The sequence below is a fragment of the Vipera berus genome (assembly GCF_964194415.1).
Source record: "Vipera berus genome assembly, chromosome: 1".
Taxonomy (NCBI): Eukaryota; Metazoa; Chordata; class Lepidosauria; order Squamata; family Viperidae; genus Vipera; species Vipera berus.
The window spans coordinates 155,180,077-155,203,038 of record NC_138202.1 but is presented as its reverse complement, the minus strand read 5'-3'; the positions used below and the strand labels follow the sequence as shown (position 1 = coordinate 155,203,038).

The 22,962-nt window shown below is 38.9% G+C and overlaps 1 protein-coding gene across 1 annotated transcript in view; it reads left to right on the top strand.

Moving 5' to 3' along the window:
• The window catches only part of LOC308664440 (sodium channel protein type 3 subunit alpha-like), a gene marked incomplete at its 3' end in the record, with an annotated part of 69,467 nt that extends 48,673 nt beyond the window's left edge, over positions 1-20,794 (top strand). The window contains 9 exon segments of the mRNA XM_081321677.1: positions 2,787-2,941; positions 3,237-3,410; positions 9,758-9,880; positions 11,340-11,621; positions 13,745-13,798; positions 14,144-14,281; positions 17,218-17,322; positions 17,646-17,916; positions 19,602-20,794. Of these exon segments, the coding sequence (XP_081177803.1) occupies positions 2,787-2,941; positions 3,237-3,410; positions 9,758-9,880; positions 11,340-11,621; positions 13,745-13,798; positions 14,144-14,281; positions 17,218-17,322; positions 17,646-17,916; positions 19,602-20,794 (2,495 nt within the window).
• Between the last annotated feature and the right edge of the window lie 2,168 nt (positions 20,795-22,962).

Below are 22,962 nucleotides of genomic sequence, written 5' to 3'. Positions count from 1 at the left end.
AGCATTGGTCCTTTGTCAATAACTTGCAGATTACGTTCCTTGGTTTGGGTTCTCAGAAAGGATAAGCCAGGGGTAGGCAACCTTGGCTCTTTTATGACTTGTGGACTTCAACTCCCAGAATTCCTGAGCCAGCCCTGCTGAGGGAAAAGGAAGAGGTTTCCATGCTGAGCTATGCTGGCTCAGGACTTCTGGGAGTTGAAGTCCACGAGTCATAAAAGAGCCAAGGTTGCCTACCCCTGGGATAGGCCAATTTAAGGCTCATCTTTATATATCTTGCTTGAAGTTGTGGGCAGCGCGCCATCCTAAAAGGGCGTTGGAAACTGTTATCAAGCACCAAAAAAGTCAGGCGCCTCACTCTTTTCATGCCAGTTTGCTCATTTCTTTAAATCCATTCAGATGTTTCTTCCTCCACAGGGGGAAAAAAACCTATTTTCCATGAATCTGAAAGTAACTTACGAGAGGAATTTAGGAGGAGAAATTGCATGAAAAAAAAGTGAAGCACCTCCCCGAACATTGCTTCCTCCCACCCTCCCCCATTCTTCCAAACCCTCTTTTCAGGAGAACAAACACTTTCCTGAAAGAAGAAAACAAAAATAAATTAGTGGGTCATATTCCCCCCCCCCAAAAAAAAAACTATGGCATATGCGGTATTTTTTTAAAAAATGTTTCTGTGTGTATTTTCTCAAATGCAACCTCTCCCTGGAATGCCATCGTCTGCTTCTAAAAACATTTTTTGGAATCACTTTGTGAAAAATTAAAACCCAGAAGCCAGAGCCTGTCTAATACTTTGCTAACTGAGGGAAAGAAAAAAAATGATACCCCATCCATCTTCCACGGCAAGAAGCTGACTGGATGGACAGAATAGTTTTGTTTTGTTTTTCAGTATTGACAATCGTCATCATACTTGAGGTCATGAACGGATGCATAACACACAGAGTTTGCCCTCCAGCATAAATAAACCACTGGAGAATCAGAAGCAGCAGCTCTGGGAAGGTTTCCTCTTTGTTTCCAGAACCTCAAAGGCCCAGGGTGGAATATTAATTTGAAACATTCCCCAAATGTGTCCTGTGTCAGTAATTTATCTCTTCTCTTTTTAAACTTTTAAATTTAGTGGTTCATTGGACAGGAGTGCGTGAGTACTATATACCAGGGCTTTTCAACCAGTGGTACGGGTACCACCTGTGGTACATTGGCACCTGGCAGGTTGTACACGACCATCCTAGAAAAGTGGTAGCGGGGGAGGGGAATAGCAGCACCACACAAGCCTGAGCAAGAGACGGCTGGAACTGCAGGGCTGTCAGGGCTCAGTGGAAGCGCCAGGATCAGTGCCAGGCTCCAGTTGGAGCTCAGCGCTGATCCTGGCGCTTCTGAGCCCAGAAGAAGCATCGATCAGCTGGAATGTTGCAGCATCTCCAGGGTCTTGTGATTTACATTCAGATGCTTGGCAACTGATTCATATTTATGACCGCCACAGTGTCCCAGGGTCATGTGAAGTGAACAAAAGCTGCTGCAACCACCCAGCGGGGGGGGGAATAAAAACCAAACACCCCCCCACCCCACCCCCACTGCCAATCCTCAACAGAAATGCTCACAACAATGAAAAACCCGTACAACAGGAAGAGCGCCACTGGGCGGGCAGGCAGGTGTCTTGCTCGGCTGTGGCTTGGGGGGCACTTTTTTCAATGCCATTGTAACTTCGAACAGTCACTAAGTGAACTGTTGTAAGTTGAGGATTACCTGTACTTCATCACTTTTGCTAGGCGACTGGTGGTACTTGGATGTTGCCATATCCTAAAAGTGGTACAATGGGTGAAAAGGTTGAAAAGCCCTGCTATATACTACAGGTAGTCCTTGACTTACAACAGTTCATTTAGTGGCCGTTGGAAAGTTACAGTGGCATTGAAAAAAGTGACTTACAATCATTTTTCCCACTTAGGACAGTTACAGCATCCCCATGGTCATGTGATCAAAATTTGGATGTTTGGCAACTCATATTTTTGATGGTGGCAGGGTCACGTGATTACCTTTTGCAACCTTCTGACAAGCAAAGCCAATGGGGAAGTCAGGTTCACTTAACAACCGCCAGCTTCAGTAATTCATTTAACAACTGTGGCAGGAAAGGTTGCCAAATGGGGCAAAACTCACAATAAAAGCCTCGCTTACCAACATAAATTTTGGGCTCAGTCGTGGTGATAAGTTGAGGACTACCTGTATCCCAAAACATTAAAATAACCCTTACATAACAGATTTTTAGAAGATGAGATTTTGGCTTTAAAAGTCTGGAATGAAAAAACTTTGCCACATGCTGTCATTTCAAGTACCGAAGCATAATTTGGATGCGGATTATTCCATGTGTGAAGAACCACTGTCTTCTGTACTACCCCTATAGCCTTGTCCTCTTCTCAGTCTCTGCCATCATAGGTGGTTATTCCAGTCTTCTGAAAGGATATGGTTTCTTTAAATCCTGGCTAACATATAACCACAGAAATAACTTGATCAGAAATTTTATACATCCTGTTGGATGCATTTTATCCATAGGACAAAAGCCCAGGTGCCAGTTATTTTCCTTAGCTAAACGGAACTGTGCTAAGTCTGGCTTTTCTTCCTTCTAAGCAATAATGAATTCCGTCATTTACTTAATACTTCAGGAAATGTTGATATGCCTATTAAGGTTATGCTAACCTCAGAGGGATATTACAAGATTAAATACCATGTATAAAAGTTATACCCTTTTTTTAAAAAAAATAAAGTATCTGTCAGTAACATTTTTACTATTGTTATAACAGGCTGCATCCAAAAGTTCCCATGTTGTCAAGTGAGTATAGAAGATGGCAAAGGAAAAATCTGGTGGAATTTTAGAAAAACCTGCTACAGCATTGTTGAACATAACTGGTTTGAAACATTCATTGTATTTATGATTCTCCTCAGCAGTGGTGCTCTGGTGAGAAAAAAAAAGAAAATTAAATATTCTTCTCAAAATGTTAATGGTGTCAATACTTTTAGAAAGAACTTGGCAAGAAGTTGCATAGGCTGTGTTTTCAGTTCTGAAAGCTTTAGTTAATCAATAAAGCCATGGAAAGATAATTGAGATTTTTATGTTAAAAAAAGAAAGTAAAAGAAAATATTAGAAAAATAAGCATTTTGCAGCTTGCTATTTTTTCCTTGTGTGATACTGGAAAATGATTGCCTTTTTCTTCCATTTTAAAATATGATGAGAGCAACACATCTCTTTCCAGGCCTTTGAAGACATATATATTGAACAGCGTAAGACTATCAAGACAGTGCTGGAATATGCAGACAAGGTCTTCACGTACATTTTCATTCTAGAGATGCTTTTGAAGTGGGTGGCCTATGGCTTCCAGATGTATTTCACAAACGCCTGGTGTTGGCTGGATTTTTTAATTGTTGATGTAAGTGTTGAAAAATGACAGTTTGCTTTGTAGATATATTATCTGGCATCTTTCTGCTTAGAACACCCCGATAAGTTAGAAAGAACTGAAATAGAACATGGGTGTTCCTTTAATAAAATGTTATTCTGGAAATACTACTAGCATTCTGATTAGCATAAAGCAGATTTTTGGAGCAACAAGTTGATTGTAATTTTCTCTTTTAATTCAAATATGCACATCTATATTTGGTCCATTGCAAAATTTTATAGCATTCTAACTTGTCTAGATCTGTCTAATCTAATCTAATCTAATCTAATCTAATCTAAATGATATTCGACTTTAGTTCAGCGGTTGGAAAGCACCATGCTGAGGAAGACTGATCTGGACAGTAAATAGCTATCTGGATCCACATGAACACCGTACTGTAATGTGGTTGTTTAATTTTTTTGCTTTGATTTATAGTCATGTTTCTGGCTTGCTTTAAGTATGAATCAGACTACTATTGCTTATTTAAGAAACTATGGCTAAAAGTTTAGTACATGAATCCGACACTCTATTAGAGAACAATTACAACCCTCGGCTTTTGTACTGCAACTCTTTCTGTGTTTTCTTTTTGATTCTGACCGCTCAGAGGTTTTCAGTGTGAATCATTAGACAGCTTTCTATTCTTTTGTTGCTTATAGTATAATTTCATATGACAGATCTGTGCAACTTGTGACATGCCAATTCCTTCTTATACTTATATAAATTTGACTGTATACAGATAGTCCTCGACTTACAACAGTTCATTTAGTGACTGTTCAAAGTTGCAATGGCACACTTATGGCCTGTTTTGACACTTAGGACCGTTGTGGCATCCCCATGGTCATGTTACCAAAATTAAGATGCTTGGCAACCAACTCATATTTCTGATGGTTTCTGTGTCCTGGGATCACGTGATCTCCTTTAGTGACCTTCTGACAAGCAAAGTCAACGGAGCAGCCAGAATCGCTGACTAATTTAACAGCTGCAGTGATTCGCTTAACAACTGTGGCAAGAAAGGTCATAAAATGAGGCAAACTCACTGAAAAAATGTTTCATGTAGCAACAGAAATTTTGGGCTCTATTGTAGTCCTTCAAGAACTACCTGTATATAAAAATCACTGCAACAATTTAAAAAGATTTTAAAGGCTGAGCCACAATTATATCCATAAAAGTAAGATTGGAATTTGTTTTTATTAAAAATTGTATGAACCACATAAAAACGTATCAATAACTAATAAAGAAAAAAGAGGAAAGGAAAGGAATTCCTTTGCAGCAAATATGAATACAATTAACAGAATTAACTCTTACTCTATGATTCCCCCCAAGGCTCACGTTTTTCTATTATCCCTTTTTCTTATAATCAAACCCCCCTAATATTAAATACACCATAAACCATTAAACACCTGGTTAAAAATTTTGTTGTTGTTGTTGTTGTTAGTTGCGAAGTCGTGTCCGACCCATCGTGACCCTATGGACAACGTTCCTCCAGGCTTTCCTGTCCTCTACCATCTTCTGGAGTCCATTTAAGCTCACGCCTACTGCTTCAGTGACTCCATCCAGCCCCCTCATTCTCTGTCGTCCCCTTCTTCTATTGCCCTCAATCTTTCCCAGCATTAGGCTCTTCTCCAGTGAGTCCTTCCTTCTCATTAGGTGGCCAAAGTATTTGTGTTTCAGCTTCAGGATCTGGCCTTCTAAAGAGCAGTCAGGGTTGATCTCCTCTAGGACTGACCGGTTTGATCGCCTTGCAGTCCAAGGGACTCGCAGGAGTCTTCTCCAGCACCAGAGTTCAAAGGCCTCAATTCTTTTGCGCTCGGCCTTTCTTATGGTCCAACTTTCACTGCCATACATTGCAGCTGGGAAGACCATAGCCTTGACTATACGCACTTTTGTTGACAGGGTGATGTCTCTGCTTTTTAGTGTGCTGTCTAGATTTGCCATGGCTTTCCTCCCGAGGAGCAAGCTTTGTGCTACATAAAAATATGTAGCACAAAGCTGAACCATTTACTGTTATATTTAGTGCGTTGCCCTGAGAAAACTCCTATTTTTATTTCCTGCCAGAGTGCAGTTAAAAAAATGGAGGTGTTGAGCAACTAGTAAGCCATCCTGCATGAGTCAATGATGGCAATCCTGTTCTAGAATATAGCTAGGTCTTTCTGTGCTTTCAGAATGCCATAAAAGCTAATATGTGAGAAATAATAGATGTGCTTGATTCTGCCTTACCACGAAAGTGATACGGTATGTTGTTTGAGTTAATATTCTCTGAAGTCTTGTTTACACAAGCTGTCAAGATGGGATGTTTACAAAACTGAATTAATTGACAGGCAATGCTAATTATATTAACTCTTTGAGAGTCATAGAACGACCCAAACTGCTTCCAACCAGTGACAGCCATAGAAAAATTTAAAACACAGGAACATCAAATAGACTAACAAAAAAGAGTAAGGAATAACATGAATGCTTTCAGAATAAAAAAAAATAGCAGGTGTCTCAGTTTGTGGAATCCCTTTTAGTTTGTAAGGTTGACTGAAGAAATAATTAACTGGATCTGTTGAATTCAGCCATAATGTTAAGCCATTGTCATTCTGAGAAGTGTCATCCTGAGAGTTCTGCTGATGTCCCAGTTTTTCTTTTCTCAACCTGCCCGAAGTATGTGCTTGATTTGAAAAACAGTCATGACTTCAAAGAAGAGTCTAAATTTTAAAAGATAAACTTAGTTGTCACCCTGACGTAGTCTTAGTACTTTGGAAGATAAATAGCATCTATTTTCCTCCCTCCTTCTCATTTTGCATGGGAATGTTCTTCTCCTCATGCTGGTTAACTAATAATAAATTAGTAATAATAATATTTAAATTTAATATTTACTCTCAGTTTTGTATCATTTCCCCAAATGCTAGTTTCTTGTTTTCTATCTCATTCTGTGACAAAAGAAAAGTGAACACAAGGTAATAAATAATCTTTATATTATCCAAAAAGAAATCCATAGTTTTGAAAGAAACATGAGGAAATCCGTCATTCCTGCCTCTCTATTTTAAAGTTCTTGCTCTATAGAACATTAATTGTGCCTCCTTTTGGAATTTATTTTAAGAATGAATTGACCAGATTAAAAATTGGTGAAAGGTGTACGTGTATGCATGCAAAGAAACACATATATACATATGTTAAATTTCATATGCTCATATGCACATGTGTGCACATGTACCATACATACACTAATTTCTTTTTATTAAATTTTTATATTTGATGTTGAAAGTGAAGTATAGTCTACCTAGTTTGAAAGGGCTAATGTAACCTAAACTAAACAAGATTATCAAAGAGAGATTCAGTCTAGAATTAAGGAGAAATTTCCTCACAAGAGAACAATTAATCAGTGGAATACCTTGCCTCACAATCCAAATTGTGGGTGGTCCATCACTGGAGGTTGTCAGGAAGAGAGTAGACAACTTTTGCCCGGAATGGTATAGGGGGTATGGTATAAATTGAGTAGCAGAGACATCACCCTGTCAACAAAAGTGCATACAGTCAAGGCTATGGTCTTCCTAGTTGCAATGTATGGCTGTGAAAGTTGGACCATAAGAAAGGCTGAGCGCCAAAGAATTGAGGCCTTTGAACTCTGGTGCTGGAGAAGACTCCTGCGAGTCCCTTGGACTGCAAGGCGATCAAACCGGTCAGTCCTAGAGGAGATCAACCCTGACTGCTCTTTAGAAGGCCAGATCCTGAAGCTGAAACTCAAATACTTTGGCCACCTAATGAGAAGGAAGGACTCACTGGAGAAGAGCCTAATGCTGGGAAAGATTGAGGGCAAGAGAAGAAGGGGATGACAGAGAATGAGGTGGCTGGATGGAGTCACTGAAGCAGTAGGCGTGAACTTAAATGGACTCCAGAGGATGGTAGAGGACAGGAAGGCCTGGAGGAACATTGTCCATGGGGTCACGATGGGTCGGACACGACTTCGCAGCTAACAACATAGATTGAGCAGGAGGTTGGACTAGAAAACTTCCAAGGTTCCCTCCAACTTTATTAGTTTTCTGTATTAGTTTTCCTTCCTATCTCCTAGCACAAGAACTCCTTGCTAGGGAATGTGGGAACATTTGCGAAGAGATGTAAGGTACAAAAGTTGGAGTTCCTGGCATTATCTCCTTTACCCATTCAATTTCATGCATGAAGTAAATTAGAGAAATGTACCTCATGCATGAAAGTAGATGGGTGAAGGAGATAATGCCAGGACCTCCAACTTTTGTAACTTACATCTCTTCGTAAATGTTCCCACATTCCCTAGCAAGGAGTTCTAGATTTTTTGGTCAAAACAACATTGTGCAACTATTTCATCTTTCTTCCTTACTAGAAGAGAATCATTAAGAATTAAAAATGGAGGAAAAGAGTTTAACTTCTCCAAAAACTGTGTTTCTGAGTGAGGGCAATAATAGAATCCTAGCCTTGAAGTATGTGAGGGGGCAAAAAAAAATTTTTTTTTAAGGCAAAAGAAGATACCAATAGCACATGTGTTAGTGCTATCTTGTTCATGTAGGTATAACTAGATAGGTCAATTCTTCGAGGTAGTCCAGAGCAGGAAACCAAAAAGATGAATACTAATAGTACTTTTATTGTAAGGTTACAATAACAGAATTGTGTAGGAGCTTTCCTTTTCCTTGCCTTTATGCGCCAGAGAACTTGGAAGAATCAAGTTTTCTCAAAATACATTTCTGGTTTGGGCTCAGATTTTTCTTATCTGAACAATGTCTAGGCTGCAGGTCTTCCTCTTCTTCAAGGTTATCTTCCACATCGATTACACCAGTTATGAGACGATGGGATGGGGTGGAGGGACAAGTTAAGGAAGACTGGGTTAGGCTTTCTTCGTCTAATGTTAGAGACCTTCCTTTAGCAGCGTGGAAAAGAAATCAAAAGGAACAATATAAACATAATTGAAATGTATGCCATTGCAATAACACGTAGAAATCATTTGGTGGTAAGCACTAAGTTCATTGGAATGGCTCTTGACCATTCTTTATTGAGCCAATTTCAATTAATTAAAAAAAATGGCAGTGTAGCTTGCAGAAGTAGGAGAAAAGTGATCCTGATCAAGACTAAAAAGAAAGAACAAATATTTAAACCTTTCCTGACCCCATGCTAGGAACCTGCTCCAAATGTTTACTTTTGTGATTTCTTTTTAATTTATTTATTTATTTTATTTATTAAATTTTTATACCGCCCTTCTCCTGAAGGACTCAGGGCAGTGTACAGGGCAATAAATATCAAAAGTGTAAATACAAAAGTTAAAAAAGAGATTAAAAAAATTAAATAATTATGCCCAAGAATACAATACTAAAAATGTGTTAAGAACTTATTTAAATCCAACCCCAAACCCATCAGACCAGGCCAGATTGTTCAAATAGATAAGTTTTTAAATCACGCCGGAAGGAGCGCAGGTCGGGGGCCATCCGGAGCTCAACCGGAAGGCGGTTCCACAGGTCTGGCGCGCCCACAGAGAACGCCCTCCCCCTGGGGGCCACCAATTGACATTCTTTGATCGGAGGCACCCTGAGGAGGCCCTCTCTGTGGGAGCGCACTGGACGGAGGGAAGTTGATGGCGGCAGCAGGTGCTGCCGTAGGTAATCCGGACCCATGCCATGTAAACAAGAAGAAAAAACAGATGCATATGTAAAGTAATGAGTACCTTAATTACTTTATTTTTTCTCACAGAAGTGCTTCAGACTCATCCTCAGACTCTTAAAGCAATTTTTCCAGGAAACAAAAATTGTCACCGAACATGACTTGAACAGAATATTCAGCAGTGGTTGCACTGATTCTTATAACCTTACTGCAGATAAAGGAATCGGTTTTTCAGCAACTGTAATAGAAGTATCAGGAAATAATTCTAATCTACCTCTGATTGTCTGTACCGATTAGAACTATACATGGGACTATCTTTTTCAGTAGAGGAAGGCAAGGTTCAGGAGTAAAGCACGCAAACAAGCATGTTATTTTTATTTGGCAGTATTGAAGAGAAATCCATGTGAACCAAAATGATCGTTCTCAAATCTCTGTGGTCAGAGTGGAACTTGGCTTGGAGGTACACTTTAAGTACCATCAGATCTGTTCTGAAGCCAAGCATCTTATGTTTACAAAAAGAAGAAGCTATAGGCACATACGTATACAGCAGTAAGAAATACTTAAGAATCTGGCTTGATGGAACATAGTCTATGGGAATTTTGTTTCAGTTTTGTGTCCTTGGCCCATCCATCCTTTTGGGGCCTGTAGAATCTCACTCAAAATACGTTCTATGAATATCTGAACTTTCTCCATGATACCTAATGAAATGCTAATGATGCACTTTTTTTTTCTTCCAGGTTTCATTGGTCAGTTTAGTAGCCAATGCACTAGGCTATTCTGAATTAGGTGCCATTAAATCACTTCGAACACTAAGAGCATTGAGGCCTTTAAGAGCTCTGTCACGATTTGAAGGAATGAGGGTGAGATGTTAAGAAAGAAACCTGAAATTAACATTTTCATGAACTAAATCTGTTTCAGCAGTATAAGCAATGACATATTAATGTAGAAATGTTGAGCTTTTTTCACTACTATTTCATGCTATGGTCATAAGTAAACACCTTTCTATTACCTTCTTTGAGATATCCCCCATAAATTGTTTAAGCCATCTTTAGTGCTTCCACACATTATGTTGTGTTTCAGGTATTAGGACATTCTTCAGGAGTTAAGGATATATGTACGTACATGTATGTGAATATCAGTATAGATAACTACGATACATGCATTTTGAATCACAAAGATGTATTTTCTAAAACTCCCAAGTTATTTATGTTGTATACACAGAAAAGTAAAAATTTTGAAGTTTTGATTATCCACGTTAAGAAATATTGAAATGTAAAAGACATATCCATTGAGGGATTCCACCCTAGCCTAGGCACTAGTGGATCAGCCAGATCTTTAAATCCTTCTGGAACTCCATTGGGTGGACGCTATCCAGATCTCAGAAAACCTGATTCCAGAGAGCAGGTACTGCAACAGAAGGTACACTTCTTGGGTCTGCATAGATAACACCATTTGATCAAAGGAGCCCAGAGCATGCAAAGCAAGTCAGCTGATATCAGCCAGGCAAACACACAATAGGGAGGTGGTCCCTCAAATAACCAGGCCCTCTGCCGTGTATGCCTTTGTAGGTCAATCGCCTCCAGAAGCAAAGCGGAGGAGTTGAAACTTCCAAGAGGTTTTTAAGAGACCAGAGCCCATTGTACTATTTAAGCTATACAGTGACTATTGCATAAGTGACTGTTTTGAGGGCCTCCTGATCCTGGAAATGATGCAACTGTGCACCAGATGGACCTGTGCAAGGACCTTCCTGATCACAGTTGCTGTCCGTTGTTGAACAGAAGCTATGAATCCACAAAGACCCCCAGATTGGCTGCATTGAACCAAAAGGTCATTCATCTCTCCCCAAATTGTTAGTTGGAGCTACGTACATTGGTTGTTACCTTTTCTTGTCTCTCTATTCATTTCTTGAAATCTATGGCTTCATATATTATTTTTTTATTTATATTATGCATATATATTATGCATATTTATGTTCTTGTTCCAGCCATTATTTATCAGACATATATGTACTTTTTACTTGTTCTTGGTATGTAACCTTTTTTCTTTCTTTTTTTTTTTTGTCTCCTCAGTGCACGCAAATGTTATGATTCCATCTTACCAGGTTTTCGTTTTCGTTTTTTTTTTTACTTTCTGTAGCATTTAGTTTCTGTTTTGTCTTTTGGGTGGGAGAGTAAACTTTACCTTTCCTTCTTTTGACGTAGTGTATTATTTTCCATACAATCTGTGAATATAAACAGCTTCAGTTGCAAAAAAAATAATAATCTAGGCCTTCTTCCCCTCCCCCCTCCCTTTTTTCCCCCTCTTCAATATGTAACCTAGGTGGTTGTTAATGCCCTTATTGGAGCAATTCCCTCCATTATGAATGTGCTTCTGGTTTGTCTCATATTTTGGCTGATCTTTAGTATTATGGGTGTGAATCTCTTTGCTGGCAAGTTCTACCATTGCGTTAATACCACAACGGGTGAAATGTTCAACGTCAGCGATGTCAACAATAAAACTGAATGTGATGAGCTCATACACAACAATCAGCAAGCCCGATGGAAAAACGTGAAAGTTAACTTTGATAACGTTGGGGCTGGTTATCTTGCTCTGCTTCAAGTTGTAAGTAATATTCTTTCTACCCCACTGCATATAAAAATCACTATGGAAATCATCTAAATTCATTGAATTTACTCTAAAGTTCCACATAAGTTCCAGTGATACTTGCTTGGATCAAGATCCAGGATCAAAAGAGTTGCCTTTGGTAAGATAGGTGACTATATATAGTAGATTTAATTAAATAAATAAAAGCAGTAATGAAGCCGTTGCAGGCACTGTTCACATTGGAATTTCTACAAGTAAAAAAAAAATCCTGATTTAAGCATGATCACACCAATGATGCTCTTCTCTAGATGCCACTCCATCAGATATAAGGCTTGTTATAAGAAAGGAGAAGTATTATAGGTGTTGTCAATCTAGTGAAACTCTCTTCCTGGGGAGGTTTGTTTGTAGAGGCAGTTAGAGGCGGACAAATCAAAAGGAGTAAACTGATATATGGTAAGCCGTTTTTGAAATGATACAGTTCTGTATCAATATTGCAAGTATCTTTAGTGACTCCCACAGGAAATGCAACAGTGAGAAAATTCCAGTGGATCGTGATGGTGGGATTCATATACCTTGTCTACCATTATTAGCAAACTCTACTGATAGGGTGATTCTGGGCTGATGTTGCTGTAGCGACAACATTCCTTTTGTGGAGTTAATACAATAGGATTTGAAATGTCCATTCATTGTTCTTGCTTGCACAAGATTAATTTATTTCTAAGAAGAGACTGAGATCAGGTGCACAGCTTGGTTCGTTGGTATTACCATTTATTTGGTGATCCATCCACACTTCTCATCTCCAAAGCCTATTCTGTTGTGCAGAATATTATTATGGCTGCCTTGATACCTCTTTGTATTGAAGTGAAGAGTGTTATTAATTTTATTCTCACGCGTACAATACCTTTTTAGATAGGTTGGGCAAAGAGAAAATAGTTGACTCAAAATTATTCACGGTGAGCTCTGTGGCTGAGAGGGACTTAATTTCCCACGTCCAGATCCAGTAATCCCATCACTACATCAAAAATATATTCGGTAAAATATAATAAAAACATCAGTAGAGTATAGCAAGTTCACTAATGCAGGTGTACCAATTCTTATTGTTAGCCAAATTCAGGAAGTAAATATACCTTTTGAGGGATCTTCTAATTTTCCTTTGCATTAGTTCTAGTCCAATATTATTGTATCAGCTTCTATCTTCTTCTGTAACATACCAGAATGCAAACTAGATTGTAAAGTACTGACTCAGCTCTTCCATTAAATGTTTATATCAATATTCCCTGCATTTATGCGGCAAAAGTAGAATCACTACATTTAATGCTTTGTTTATTGGATTTAGACTTCAGAATTCCAGGTGGGCTGCAGAAATTCATATGACCAGTAGATAGCAGCATAGAAATTTAGAAACCCCCTAACTCTTTGCTGCCACTCAAGTCCAATCTGGATTGTTGCAGCTTACATTTGACATCCTTGCACACTGTGAGGTGTGCGCAGAAGTAGAAAAAATGTTTTATTTCTGAAACAAATCGTCCTGTTTTTTAGATTCTGTTGAATCCTCCCAGATGAATTGTTCCACAAACCTGAATGTTTTGGTTGTTCCAGGCTTCAAAATGAAATCTGGGGTCAATGAAGAGGACAAAGGCTTCACCCATTTCTGCCCTCCTTCCATCAGCAGTTCCCCATGCAACATATTCGTTGGCCCTTCCACCATCTTTCTAGCGCTTTCCTGCACTCCGTCCTGTCAGCTGCCTCCAACGTGCCCATTAGCTTGATAGTCCCTGGTCTTCCTAGTGTATTTTTACCTTCCTTTCAGCCACTGCCAATGTCCCAGTGTATATATTCCACAGAAGTGCCTGCCAGCAGCTATTTCTGCCATTGTTCCTGTGCTCCCATGCCGCATATTCTACCAACGTTGTCTATTCGTCAGCTTTAGCTGCCAGTCTCCTTGACTTTATCCTAGTTCCCCACACCCTCACACAGCCCTGAATAAAACAGCTGACACATTCACGTTTTGAGTCATACTAAGTCATGACTAAGTTACATTCCACTGATTTCGACAGGACTTTTCAAAATAGGATTTTTTTCCCATGTCTGTATCTCTTTCACTTTTTCACTGAACTTTCACTCATTCTGATTCTGTTTAGGCTACTTTTAAAGGCTGGATGGATATTATGTATGCAGCTGTTGATTCACGGGATGTAAGTATCCTTTCATATTCTATTAAACCCAGAGAAATGTCTCTGATTCATAACTGTATATGTCGTATTTTGTTAATAAAAAATACTTAAAAGTGTTTCTGAGTTGTTGTAATTGATAACAAGCTTCACAGGAATGATAAACTGAAAGACATTTGCATTTAGTAGCTTGGATCCAGAAGTCCATTCTGGGCCTGGGCAACAAAAAAATTAGCTACTGTTTCTCCTGAAGTGGTGAGAACCAGCTGAATCCCACCACTGAATAGATTCCTAATTTGCAATTGCTGCATTACAAAAGAATCTGATTACTGCCTGCCTTAAGTGATTGTATTATTTTATGTCTTGTAGGTAGAAGAACAACCCTATTATGAGGACAACTTATATATGTATCTTTATTTTGTTATCTTCATAATCTTTGGATCATTTTTTACCTTAAACCTCTTCATTGGTGTCATTATAGATAATTTCAATCAGCAAAAAAAGAAGATAAGTATTTAAAGTGTTTGCTGTATCCTCTGGAAGTAAAATCTACAATTTTAAAAAAAAACCACAAGAAACCCCCTTAAAATGTTAGAACAATATATATTTAAATATTTATATGACTACTACTATCTTGTCATCCTGAGTTTCCAGTAGGTTTTCTGCTAGCTACAGTAATGTCACCATTATTAGTTTATTTCTTTTTTATCTGTAATCCTCCTCCCCAAACACATCTTAACTTTCAGTGCAGGAACCAATATGAAGGTAAAGAAATCAAATGTTTTTATGTACTGGTTGGTAAAACGGGGGCGGGGGGGAAATAAGGAAGTAAGAGTATATAAAACTCATTTCTTCTAATTTTTTTTAATTTTATTTTCCATTTATATCCCGCCCTTCTCCGAAGACTCAGGGTGGCTTACAAGCTTAGCAGTAGCCTTCATTCTATGTATATGCCTGCTTATTAGGGCTTTCACACACACCCCAAACGGCATTATTACAAAGTCAGCTTAATTGCCCCCAACAATCTGGGTCCTCATTTTACCTACCTCGGAAGGATGGAAGGCTGAGTCAACCTTGAGCCTGGTGGGATACGAACCTGCACTAATTGCAGGCAGCTGGTGTTACTTACGGAGGCATTAGCCCACTGCTCCACCAAGGCTACTATAGTACATCTTTTCACTGGCGGGCCCTGAGCCTGATCCCAACACAACAAGCTAAGTTGAGAAAGTGTGGTTTGTTCAGAGTTGTAGTTTCATGAGTGACGGGAGTGGGCGGGCGGTTGGTGGGGGGGTGTCAGGACTTTACAATTCAGTGCAGCATGTGATCTGGTCTTGACCTTTACAACAATTGCCTGTTTGTATTTGGAATATTAATTTCATATGAGGAGTAGACATATTTATTTAATAAAACATATTTATTATTCCAAAAGATGATCAGGATGGGCAACAGCATAAAAGCGAAACTAAAAAGGGATCAACAAGTCAAAGCATAGTTAAACTACTAGACGTATAAATGGTTGAATCATAGAAAACACTACAAGGCCCAGTTCAGGAAGTGAATTCTAACTCCCTTTCCAAAGGCAGAAGAAGAGGGGCTGAAGGCAACTCCTAAGAGTAGGCATTTGATAACTAGGAAGGGATGCATGGGAAGACCCTGTTCCATATACACAACAGGAGGGGTGTGTGTGTCCTTTTTAAATAAGACATTTCCTGCAGCCCTTAACATCCAAACAAATTCATAACAAGAAAGGTTCCTAACAGACCATTAGGCCCTAAACCAGGGGTAGGCAACCTTGGCTCTTTTATGACTCCTGGACTTCAACTCCCAGAATTCCTGAGTCAGCTGTCTCAGGAATTCTGGGAGTCAGGAATTCTGGGAGTTGAAGTCCAGGAGTCATAAAAGAGCCAAGGTTGCCTACCCCTGCCCTAAACCGTCCAGCGTATTAAAAATTAAACTCTTATGTCTTCAATTCTGCCTATAAGATAGCTGAAACTAATGCAGTTCTTTTAGCATAAATATAATATGTTCCTGGAATTTTAACAGTCGTTTAACAATAACTTGCTGCATTTTACATTACTGTAATTGCTTTGGGACACTGTTCAAAGATTGTTTCACACACAGCATATTGCAATACTCCAAACCCAACCAAGACATAAATAATTGTGCCTGTGCTTAAGCTTTACAGAAAGGTTGTTGCTTGGTACGGCAGGCATAATTCTGTAAATGTGCTTCTTGGCACTGGGGGATACAAAGACAGATGTGGAGAAAGGCTTTCCTAGATTATAAACCTGCTCTTTCAGGAAGAGTTTAACCAATCCTGCTTTAACTTTTTTACTTATTCTATAGTATTCTATATTGATAAATATTCCCTGGACAACTAACAAAACTACAGTTCGGCAACTAAAACAATGAAAACATTACAGCCATTCTGTTAAAATGATCCAGTGGTGAAACTAGAGAAAAGAGATACCTTTAATGGTACTTCCTTCTTCTACTACCAAATGTAGACCAGCGAGAAGGGTTATATATTCTTTTGATCTCATAGCCGAAAAAGAAATCTTATCTTGTGTAACTACCTTCCATATTTTGAAGGGCAAGATTAGGTAGAAAAAGTTACTCAGTACCATGCGTTTCCATCGCCCGTCCTGTACGACAAGTATAAAAAGACACCATTGGCTGAAAGACTCTGCTCCTGTGACTCAGGAGAGGTGGAGACCATTGGACACATACTCCTTTGATGTTCCTTCTATAGACCTATTCGGGGAAAAACATATCCTCCCCATAGTTGATAGGTATCCTGGTCGTTTGGAAAGTATTTATCTCCAGTGGCTGCTTAAAGATGAGCAGGCAGTGATCACGGCGCAAGTGGCTAGATTCTGTGCAGCAGCATTGGGGATTCGCCAGAAACATGACTAAACATTTTAGATTTTTTAAATAATCTTTTATAATTACTTTTATTACTTGTTTTATCCAGTTTTAGACTATATTCAATGTATTTTTATTGTCAGGTCAGTATGATTCAGTTTTTCTGAAGCTAGCTAGTTTTTGTTATACTGTCTGTAAAACTAGGCAGACCTTGGTCGGCCATTGATTACATCATTAACCGTGATATATTGCTATGTCCTCTTGTGTTGGTTCTGTTTAGTTTTGCTGTATTTGGATGTTTTAATTTATGTGTCGGCCTTTGGCTGTAATAATAAATTGAAATTGAAATACTCAGTGTATATGGTATTATATAGAAATAAATTCTTAAGTCTCTTCCAGGCCTTAAATTTCAAACCCATTTCTTTTTATTTGGCCTAGAAATAGACTCGGGCCAGTGGATATTATACAAAATTGTGATTATATGGTGTTATTATCAATGGATTAAAATGTGTTCATCCATCATTACGCAAATCAATATGCCAACATGTTGTGTAACTAGTTTTGATTTATTTCTTTAGTTTGGAGGACAAGACATTTTTATGACAGAGGAACAGAAAAAATATTACAATGCAATGAAAAAGCTGGGCTCCAAAAAACCACAAAAGCCAATACCGAGACCAGGGGTAAGGATTTCTGTTTCGAATATTTTCTGCTCTTGGACCACGCTTTCTAACTCTTAGCATCTTGTTCAAAATAACATGGAGTGCACTTATTGTAATTACATGTGGACAGTGAAATATCTGAAATTGTAGCTTGTGTTATCAAATTTAGGATTTGGGTTCAAGATTTGATTTTTGTTGTTGTTTTCTTCTGATTAGTACAGTCATCCATTCCCCAAAGAAGAGGGCATGAACATTAGTGAAAAGAAATGATAAAGAAAAAATAATAATCCGATAATAAAATTATTTTTGCATTATTAACATTTTTTTGTTTTTTGTTGTTACAGAATAAATTTCAAGGATTAGTCTTTGACTTTGTAACCAAACAAGCCTTTGATATCAGTATCATGATTCTTATTTGCCTTAATATGGTCACCATGATGGTTGAAACAGATGACCAAAGTAAAGAAATGGAAATTATCTTATCCAGGATTAACCTGGTATTCATAATTCTTTTCACTGGAGAATGTATACTCAAACTGATTTCACTTCGTCATTATTATTTTACCATTGGCTGGAATATTTTTGATTTTGTCGTTGTCATTCTCTCCATTGTAGGTAAGAACCATTTGTTTCCAAAATTAAACGATGGCTAAAATAATTTACTAAATTGCATGAGAGTTCTAATTCAGTAATAGATTTGTAAACTGATTCATGAAAGTCATGTACTATTTTTTTAGATTCCCAGTTTAGTAGTAGGATTGTTTAATGCCAACAAGAGTTACAGTAATAGTAATTGGCAAATACAATTAAATATAAGCATAATCAAAATGATATATTGAAGCATATACAAAAATGCCAACTTCAAATACAGACTTTTGTTGAATTTAAATGCAATCAAGACAAATTCATGGAGGACAGGGTTGCTAGCAGCTGCATACTATCACCTGAATCACAGGCAGCTTGTCTTAAATTGGCAGCTTCTGGCAAACAATAATGGGAAGTTACTTCATGCATCTTATTGGACATTATATATCATGGAATATGATATTATATATTGCATAAGCCATCATCCTGATCCAACAAAGCTTTTAAAATAGTCTAATAAACAAGTATAAAGGTTGAGAATTCTCCTTTCCCTTCTCATAGGCTGAAATTCTCACATTAATCTGCTTGTACACCTGATAGGTTGATCTTGTAACCCAGTTAAACAGCATGTCTTAAGACAGCGGTAAGTAAATCAGAGGATAGATGAAAGGAAAATCTGGTTTGGCATTTTATTTGAGTCAGCTCATGCAACTGAAATTTTATAATAACGAGTTAAAAGGCATATGAAGAGAATGCAAGAGACAAAATAAGGGATGATGATCTTCATTGTTGTTTGAGTTTTTTGGGTGCCTTTGAGTCTGTTTGGACTCTTGGCAACTGCCTGGGCAAGTCCCTGTGGGTTTTTTGGCAAGATGTTAGAAGTGATTTGCTCTTGCTGACTTCCTGGGGCTGAAATCAAATAACTGGCCCAAGTCACCCATTTGGCTTTGTGCCTAAGGTGGAACTAGAACTAATGGTCTCCTAGGTTGTATCTTGATGTCTTAACTCAAGGGTCCCCAACCCCTGGGCTGTGGCCCACAACATGGCCTATTCAGAACCGGGCCGCATGAGAGGTGTGCAGCTCCACTCGTGCAAATGGCAGGCCAGCATGCACACATGCCCAGCTCCACTCATGCAAGCGGCGGGCTGGCTCGCCAGTCTCGTGAGTGGAGCTTTGCACATGTGCATGCATAACAGCCTGCCACTCGCATAGCCTGGTTCCCCTCTGCCCCCCAGCTGATTGGGAACCGCTATTTTAACCATTCCACCAAACTGACTCTCTCTTCGTGTGTTAATGGACAGTATTTATTTGTTTACTGTAAATATAAATGTAAAATATATTTAGTTATATAAAACTACAAGGTCGTTTCAGCGTCTGACTCCATGGCTGCGCAGTTCCCTGACAGAGCCAAAGAATTTTTACACATTTTTTTTGTGTTTGCAAATTGATTGTTTTAGAATTTCCCTAAGATAATGAAGATTAACAGTCTTAATTTTTCTTTACTGTTAAGTTTGTTGCTTGTTAATTTTTTTTCAACCTACCAGCATCTAATCAATATGTTTCCTTTGGACTAATATAGCAGTTTACATTTAAGAATCATTAAAAAATATTTTGTTTTAATTTTCATGTATGCCCAGCTTCTGCTTTATAAAGTAATGAGAAATACTGGGTGCTGTTACAGTGTCACTTTTAATTTTTTATTTTTATTTTGCAGGAATGTTCCTCGCGGAGATCATTGAGAAATACTTTGTGTCCCCCACTTTGTTCCGAGTAATTCGGCTTGCCAGGATAGGTCGAATCCTGCGTCTAATCAAGGGGGCAAAAGGGATCCGCACCCTGCTTTTTGCCTTGATGATGTCTCTCCCTGCCTTGTTCAACATTGGTCTCCTCCTTTTCCTGGTCATGTTCATCTACGCCATATTTGGAATGTCCAACTTTGCCTACGTGAAGAGAGAAGTTGGCATCGATGACTTGTTCAACTTTGAAACTTTTGGCAACAGCATGCTCTGCCTCTTTCAGATCACCACCTCTGCTGGCTGGGATGGCCTGCTAGCGCCCATCCTGAACAGCGGGCCTCCAGACTGCGACCCGGAGATAGACCACCCGGGTAGCTCAGTCAAGGGAGACTGTGGCAACCCTTCGGTTGGGATTTTCTTCTTCGTCAGCTACATTATCATCTCATTTTTAGTTGTAGTGAACATGTACATTGCTGTCATTTTGGAGAACTTCAGTGTGGCTACCGAAGAAAGTGCTGAGCCTTTGAGCGAGGATGATTTTGAGATGTTCTACGAGGTCTGGGAAAAGTTTGATCCGGATGCGTCCCAATTCATAGAATATAGTAAACTCTCTGATTTTGCTGCTTCGTTGGATCCTCCTCTTCTGATTGCAAAGCCAAACAAAGTTCAGCTTATTGCGATGGACCTGCCCATGGTGAGCGGTGACAGAATTCACTGCCTCGACATCTTGTTTGCCTTTACCAAGCGCGTCTTGGGAGAAAGCGAAGAAATGGATTTACTGCGAGTGCAAATGGAAGACCGCTTCATGGCAGCCAATCCATCCAAAGTTTCATACGAACCAATCACCACCACATTAAAGCGGAAGCAGGAGGAGGTGTCCGCCACCGTCATTCAGCGGACTTTCAGGCGTTTCCTCCGGAAGCAGAAAGTTAAAAAAGTAACTTCTAGGTATAATAAAGAAAAATGCAGAGACGGCAACGTCCTACCAATCAAAGACGTGACCTCTGATAGGTTTCATGGGAATTCCAGTCCAGAGAGAACAGACAAGAGCTCCTCCACCACCTGCCCCCCTTCCTACGATAGTGTTACTAAGGCAAACAAAGAGAAATATGAAAAGGGCAAAACAGACAGAGGCTTTAAAGGGAAAGATATAAGGATTAGCAAAAAGTGAAACCGATCATTTGCATTATTTGTTCTTCAACTTGTTTACAGCCTTTGAAGGGGATGTATTTGTCAGCAAAGCTCCACTGGAGAGTTATGCTAAACTGTCAGTGTTTATAAATATATTACGTGTATATCTAGGTATAGATATAGACACACGCAGACATGTCACTATATAGATATGTACGCTCTCTTTCAAGGTTAGTGCCTCTTAATAAGACAGTGACCCCCCTCGTCACCAGACCTTAACTCTGGAAAACAAAGTGGCCGCCCCCTGTTGCTCTTGCCGCAAAAGAGAGAGAGGGGTGACATTGCTGCTCAGTGTAAATTGGGCAAAGCCATTACACGTTCAGTAAAGTTACAAGACACTTAATTCAGGAAGTGTTCTCACTGTGTGTTCTTCAGCAGCCACATTCGCCATATTCTCGCATGTGTGCACACCAACACACAGTATAGGTGAATTTATCGTGTTGTTCTTTTTTAAAAAAAAATCAAATCCGCAGGGTGTTTATATGTGACTATTTTTGTAAATGGGGTTTCTGTTGTGATGGGAGGGAAGGGAGGGGGGGAAACCAGGACCAGGTGTTCTAGTCTCTTAATTCTCTGTAACATTCAGACAGGGAAGCAATTTGTATGAGGAGATGCTGCACTCCTTGGATTGTGCGTGGAACCCTTGTGGCATCATCCAGCACAGGCTTTCACTGTTTTGCTGTTTCAGCTTGGAGCAATTTTATACTTTCTGTTAAGAGGCAACCTCTTATCCCTACTATTTATACCAATTCCAAGATGCATTATTTTTTATGCTGGTTACCAAATCGGAATGAGTGCACATGCGCACACTTGTGTTTGTGCCCGTGTGTGCAAGCACACATGCACATATACAAACACATACAAGTAGTATCTTAGTCCTGGGGATTTGTCGAAATCCAGTCCCTTGCCTAAGATGGGATTATCTTTGCACTGAACAATCAGTTAGGTCACAGGTTAATTCCTAACACATTGCAGCAGATAGGAATAAGGAATATGCAAATGTCGGAGGTTATCCGTTAATTCAAGGTAGCAGTCAAATGTTCAGAGGAGAAAAACAGCGAACAAAAATGCCCTGATGGTGGAAAGAGTGGAGGAAAAAAAAAGTAGAATTCTATTTTGTCTTAAAGTACTGCATAATCAGCTGCTCTCAGTATAGTATATGCCTACGTTCTTTTTTAAAAAAATAATACTGCTACAGGTATGAGTTGTAAAGACCTGTTTGTACATATTTGAGCCTACAGTTGTTCTGGACACAACGTTATTTCTGCAAACGTGCCCTAGCAGGCCTCGCTTGCAAACTATTGACAGATCATTGTGTCCTGTGCCATTAGAGATAATTTGGAAGATGCTGAAGCCTGTGAATATTGCCATTGCTACCAGTGTGCTGTGATCCTTCTATCAACCATCTTTCTTTTCTACAGGAAGTGCTGAATGAAAACAGTTCTTCCTATCACTGAATTATAGTTTGCAGTTATTGATCACTTTTCTTTTTAGCTTTTTGAAATTTGAAGTGGCTACTAAATGGTGTAGACCAAGGCTATATATGGAATAATGCAAGCTGTTTAACCTGTTGGCAGTGCGATTAGCATATATAAATAATGTAAAAAAAAGCAGTATTGATGTACATAAAACTACATTTGTGCTCTTGGTTTCCATGTTTTATTTTATTTTCATTGTATCTTTCAACTGAGCTCTCCACAGTACTAAAAAAATAAAATAAAATAATTAATGACCATTTGTTCATTTCTTTGTTGAATGACAGATTCTACATTGATGCCTCGGTGTGATAAAATTGTGCTCAAACTAAGAGAGTTTATATGCTAGCAATTTATAACACTGCCATAGCAGTGATGATAAATTACAATAGTCTTGTCAGTGTTGCATGGATGACACCAAAACCACTGATTTGAAAGTTCCAGTAAAGCTAACTGCCACCATCACATGATCAAAATTCAAATGCTTGGCAACTGACTCGTGACGGTTGCAGTATCCCAGGGTCATGTGATCACATTTTGCAAATTTCTGATGAGCTAAGTCAATAGGGAAGTCAGATTCATTTAATAACCCTGTTACTAACTTAACAACTGCAGTGATTCACTTAACACCTGTGACAATAAAAGTTGTAAAATGGGGCAAAACTTAACAACT